Source organism: Ranitomeya imitator, chromosome 1, assembly GCF_032444005.1.
Source record: "Ranitomeya imitator isolate aRanImi1 chromosome 1, aRanImi1.pri, whole genome shotgun sequence".
In the NCBI taxonomy this organism is placed as follows: domain Eukaryota; kingdom Metazoa; phylum Chordata; class Amphibia; order Anura; family Dendrobatidae; genus Ranitomeya; species Ranitomeya imitator.
In genome coordinates, this window is record NC_091282.1 from 1,085,673,916 (window position 1) to 1,085,679,915 (window position 6,000).

Here is a 6,000-nt window from a genome sequence, read left to right on the forward strand (position 1 = left end):
CTCACAACACATCCAGATAAGTTCCTTGGGGGGTCTAGTTTCCAATATGGGGTCACTTGTGGTGGGTTTCTACTGCTTAGGTACATCAGGGGCTCTGCAAATGCAACATGACACCTGCAGTCCATTCCATCTAAGTCTGCATTTCAAACGGTGCTCCTTCCCTTCCGAGCTCTGCCATGCACTCAAACGGTGGTTCCCCCCCACATGTGGGGTATCAGCGTACTCAGGACAAATTGGACAATAACATTTGTGGTCCAATTTCTCCTGTTACCCTTGGGGAAAAAAAATTGTGGGCTAAAACATCATTTTGTGGAAAGAAAAAATGATTTTTTAATTTTCACAATGCTACATTCTAAACTTTAGTGAAACAATTGGGGGTTAAAAGTGCTCACCACACATCTAGATAAGTTCCTTAGGGGGTCTTCTTTCCAAAATGGGGTCACTTGTGGGGGGTTTCCACTGTTAAGGCACGTCAGGGGCTCTCCAAATGCGACATGGCGTCCGATCTCAATTCCAGCCAATTTTGCATTGAAAAGTCAAATGGCACTCCTTCCCTTCCGAGCTCTGCCATGCGCTCAAACAGTGGTTTATCCCAATATATGAAGTATCGACGTACTCAGGACAAATTGCACAACAACTTTTGGGGTCCAATTTATCCTTTTACCCTTGGGAAAATAAAAAATTTGGGGCAAAAAGATCATTTTTTGTGAAAATTAATAAAAAAATTTTTTTTACGGCTCTACATTATAAACTTCTGTGAAGCACTTGGAGGTTCAAAGTGCTCACCACACATCTAGATTAGTTCCTTAGGGGGTCTACTTTCCAAAATGGTGTCACCTGTGGGGGTTTCCACTGTTTAGGCACATCAGGGGCTCTCCAATCGTGACATGGGCTCCGATCTCAATTCCAGCAAATCTTGCATTGAAAAGTCAAATAGCGCTCCTTCCCTTCCGAGCTCTGCCATGTGCCCAAACAGTGGTTTACCCCCACATATGGGGTATCGGCGTACTCAGGACAAATTGTACAACGACTTTTGTGGTCCAATTTCTCCTGTTACCCTTGGTAAAATGAAACAAATTGGACCTGAAGTAAAAATTTTGTGAAAAAAAGTTAAATGTTCAATTTTTTTAAACATTCAAAAAATTCCTGTGAAGCACCTGAAGGGTTAATAAACTTTTTGAATGTGGTTTTGAGTACCTTGAGGGGTGCAGTTTTTAGAATGGTGTCACTTTTGGGCATTTTCTGTCATATAGACCCCTCAAAGTCACTTCAAGTGTGAGGTGGTCCGTAAAAAAATGGTTTTGCAAATTTTGTTGCAAAAATGAGAAATCGCTGGTCAACTTTTAACCCTTATAACGTCCTAACAAAAAAAAATTATGTTTCCAAAATTGTGTTGATGTAAAGCAGACATGTGGGAAATGTTGTTTATTAACTATATTATGTGATATAACTCTCTAATTTAAGGGCATAAAAACTAAGAGTTTGAAAATTGCTAAATTTTCATAATTTCCGACAATTTTTTGTTTTTTTCACAAATAAATGCAAGTCATATCGAAGAAGTTTTACCACTATCATGAAGTACAATATGTCACGAGAAAACAGTGTCAGAATCACCAGGATCCGTTGAAGCGTTTCAGAGTTATAACCTCATAAAGTGACAGTGGTCAGAATTGTAAAAATTGGCCCTGTCACTTAGGTGAAAACAGGCTTTGGGGTGAAGGGGTTAACATTTTTTTTAAACATTACTGCTTTTTTTCCACTCCTGTCTAAAACTTTTGCACATATAAACCTCGGTATAATTACAGTAGTTCTATTTGAAGGGTTATCCGATCTAATGCATTTATTGCATAACAGCTGTGGGTAGTGCTATTTTTCTTACCTTAATTTCAGTACATCTCTGTACCTCAAAGTGGATTACAACTTTACTATTTCACTTGGCTTTGTGAAGTTTTCTGACTACTTATTAGTGCATTTGTGACATCTCTTTTTCCCTTTAGTATTGTATTATCTGGATAATTTATAATCCTACTGCCAACACCAACCTACACGTGTTAAATTTCTGTGACCAGCATTGACCTACGATCCTGAAAAGAGTTATGGGGAGGGGGTGGACTACATGAAATTTTCAGTTTATTTCTTTTCCTGGATAATTCAGAACTGGTTGCATCTTTATTTCAACAGAAAAAGCAGAATGAATCACAGCCAAACATATCTAACATATATTATTCTTCTTTCCTCTAATGGTAGGCAATATGCACCCAGGTGCTTCGTTCAGTGCTAATTTATCCTTAGTCTGAGACACAAAGAATCGGCCATGATGAATTTTGGCATGTCCAAATATTATCCTGCGGAGGTCTCAGTGATTGGCTAACAATCTTCTTTCCATTCCAAACATATGCACATTCTGGTGAAGCGAGCATGCATATGGTGAGTTTATTAGGAATAACATGCTCATTATTCTCAAAGCTATTGAATGTGTATTGCTAGTAGAGATGAGTGTATCAGGCAAATTTTGAATTTGCCTGTTCACAGAGATTTTCCCAGGAAATTCAAATCGAGAATTTATTCTCTGTACATTTTATGTCCATTATTATTCTGTTGGCTCTCTTCAGATATAAGAGCATAATAAACTAATAAACGTAATATGTAAAAAATACAAAAATTATTATACTCACCTCACCGTTCACTTCTCTGGCCCCTCCACTTCTCACCACTACCTGTCCAGTGTTCGTCCCATCTTTTGATTGCTATCGGCCATGCTGAAATCTCCAGGTCTCTCACACTAAGTAGAGGCATCCTGGTTTTATAGACCTGGAAGGGTTCTGTACATGTGTCCACATAGGTCATGGCACAAAAATCCTCTGCAACTGTGCATATTTTGGCTGAGCTCTGCTTCCAACTGGGGTGAAAACTCCATGGGTAGGTGCACACGATCAATAAACACTGTGGGTTGGACGCTGCATACCACCGCAACGTACAACCCACAGCATCCAGATGTTACAGCATAGTAGATGGAATTTCAATAAATCCCATGTCCACTATGCGTGCACCGATGCCGGAGGCTTACCTGTCCTTACAAAAGGTTTTCCATGTTTTTTTCTGGTGTAAAAGCTTTGATGAATTGCCAATAATATTTTTACGGAAAAGTGACATATCAGGGAAGAAAGAGGAACATCCAACAGGTCTTCTCTAAGTAATGTAATGCAGTAAAATATGAAATGTCACATATATTGATGTATTTAATAATCTTACAGTATTACATAAGAAGTTTAAAATAATGATAAAATCACGCAGTGATTTTCTGTATTAGATATTAATTTGAGTGTATAGGTTACTTTAAGCGTAACATCCCAAAGAAGAGATTGCTTAATAGTCTTCACCAAATGAGTAGGTTGCATTTAAGCATTTAAAGTGCAGCTGCATTGGAATAAACCCACTAACCTTCTAATATTCTCCTTGGAATTACTGAAAATTCCCTGAGAGAATTTAAAGAGCTCTGAGAAATGAATAGTTAGTGTATTGATTTATCTCACTTTAATAAAACAGATGTTTATTATTGCTATGTGATCAATGGAAAGTGTCTCTTAGCACTTCCCTAAAAGCCGTAACTCAAGAACATGCAACAGTTTTTTGGGAAAAGGAGCAAATCAGTCAAGAAGGGCAGGAAACTCTTGCACCACACATAGCATCCTTCCATCATGTAACATGTATGGGCATATACACTTATACACTAAAATTGAGTATTCCCTTAGTCTGTCCGTCATGACAAAATAAGATTGTAGGCTACTCATTTTCCTACTCATTATATGACTTTACATATATTAATCATCTTGTTTTCTTTTTATATCATACCTTACACATACATAGTTTGAGCTTAAAAATTGTAACATTTACAACAGTAAATCCTAAAATTACTATAAAAACACTAATCACCATATAAATTAATTTTCTAAGCCCCAAATGTAATGTCAGTTATGTCAATATAATGACTCCTAATGCACGATTGCCTTCTTACTAAATTCCTTAGCAGTTCAAATTTGATAACCAAGATGAATATGAATTCTTATTGATTGTAGTCATTGACACATTAATACATGAAAAATGCACCTTTCATTTATGTTCAGGAATTCTAGACTTAAAAGTCTGGAATTAGACTGAAAGCTCTTTGTGACCTTGAATCTCTATTATCATATTAATTCTAGTACAGAATATTAGATAATAAAGCCACTAGGGCACTCATTCATTGTACATTCATTATTTATCAGCACTGCTAGATAACACTATGAAATGTAAAAAACAAATGACATTTATTGAAATTTCCTGATTTCCATATTAATTCTATGAGCAAAACCTATTTTTGTGCTATAAGATGGAAATTCACAGCACAAGAAATGCAGACTTGTGTGTAGTTACACTAGTTTCCCCCACATGTTCAGATAAAAGCTTTTACTATGTAAAAAAAGGTGTCAATGTTGCGCATGTAACCAGATGAATCAAAATCTGACTGGTGTACTCTAGGATTTGTAACTCTGAGTATTTAAGAGGTTTACAGCTTGTCACTCATGGGTAAGTGATCACGTCTAATTAAAAACAAGTGGAAAGCTACCTTCGAAAAATATTTAGCTAAGTGTTCTTCTAATCAAGGCCAGACTATTGATTGAAGCCATGAATAAATTAACAAAATATCAACATCATGAACATTAAAGTGTAGATAAGCATGTTTATATAAATGTAAATTATATAAACATATTTATTTAAGAAAATATTATGAATATATATGTATATACATTTTATATATGTATAATATATATAAATAAATGTGTGTGTATATATATATATATATATGTATATATATATATACATATACAGTATATATATATATATATATTTATTCATCTACACCTGTGTTGTGTTGATAGAATATAAATATTGTATTGCAACTTGAAGTTTAAGAGGAGGGGGAGTCAACGTTAGATTAGATACAACTAACTTTTACATTGGTACTTGAGTAACAGTTGTCGGCATTATAATTCATTGTAGTAACAGTTTGAACATATCTATGGGTTATAATAATAACATTGAGATTTTTTTAAATAAATATACTATATATATACAGTACATACATATGCATATGTGTATATGCACACACACATACATTTATAAATAATATATATATGCACACACACGTGTGTGTATATATATATATATATATATATATATATATATATATATATACACATGTATAATCTAATACAAATATATCAATATAGCAAACATTTATGCTTGTCTATCAGTCTAATTTATCTATCTATCTACTTGCACAGGTTGCACAATGCACAGGCTGTCAGCAGCATTACTTATAGAGTTGAACATGCCTTACCTTAACAACAGTGCAGCTTCCCAGAAGTAAAACCCAGAGACAGCCGTGAGTATACACCTGATCCTGGCCATGTTTGCTTGAGGTGGGCTGTGAAATTAAAATCATCAAAGTGATAGATGACTGTAGCTGGCAGTAGAAAACAGCAGGACACTAAATTCAGCACCAAGAACAGCTCCACAATGAGAACTCTGTAATCCCAGATGAAAAGCCAAGCTTCCCCCTAGTTGACCTGCTAGACAAGATAATGAGGATGGTGGTCATGTATTGTATGCATGATAGAAAATGTCAGCTCCAGAGCGGAAAGATTGGCACGTAACGCAGTCAGAAGTGCAGAGTCCACTCCGAGCTGCTGCATTCCTATACACTGAAATCCGCTGAAGCCCTGCTAGGAGGCTGGACTGGTACAGGGGTTGGATACAGGCTGCATGTTAGCAGCCAATGAACACGAGAGCTCTTTTGATGGAGAAATAAGGAGCAGTAGTAACCCTTTGTATGCTGATGGTGCACGTGGATCCATTACATTGAATGCAATCCTTAAAGTTCTCTTCCACAGATCACGGATATAATACCAACTCGCTGCCTGAGCTCTTTTGTGTCTAGAGACTGATTGCAAATAATAG

The 6,000-nt window shown here is 36.1% G+C and overlaps 1 protein-coding gene across 1 annotated transcript in view; it reads right to left on the reverse strand.

The window, feature by feature from the left end:
• GLRA3 (glycine receptor alpha 3) overlaps window positions 1–5,762 on the reverse strand; it is a 456,170-nt gene extending 450,408 nt beyond the window's left edge. The window contains exon 1 of the mRNA XM_069745769.1: window positions 5,381–5,762. Coding sequence (XP_069601870.1) covers window positions 5,381–5,451 — 71 coding nt within the window. The 5' untranslated portion in view covers window positions 5,452–5,762. The remainder of the gene's footprint in view (window positions 1–5,380) is intronic.
• Between the last annotated feature and the right edge of the window lie 238 nt (window positions 5,763–6,000).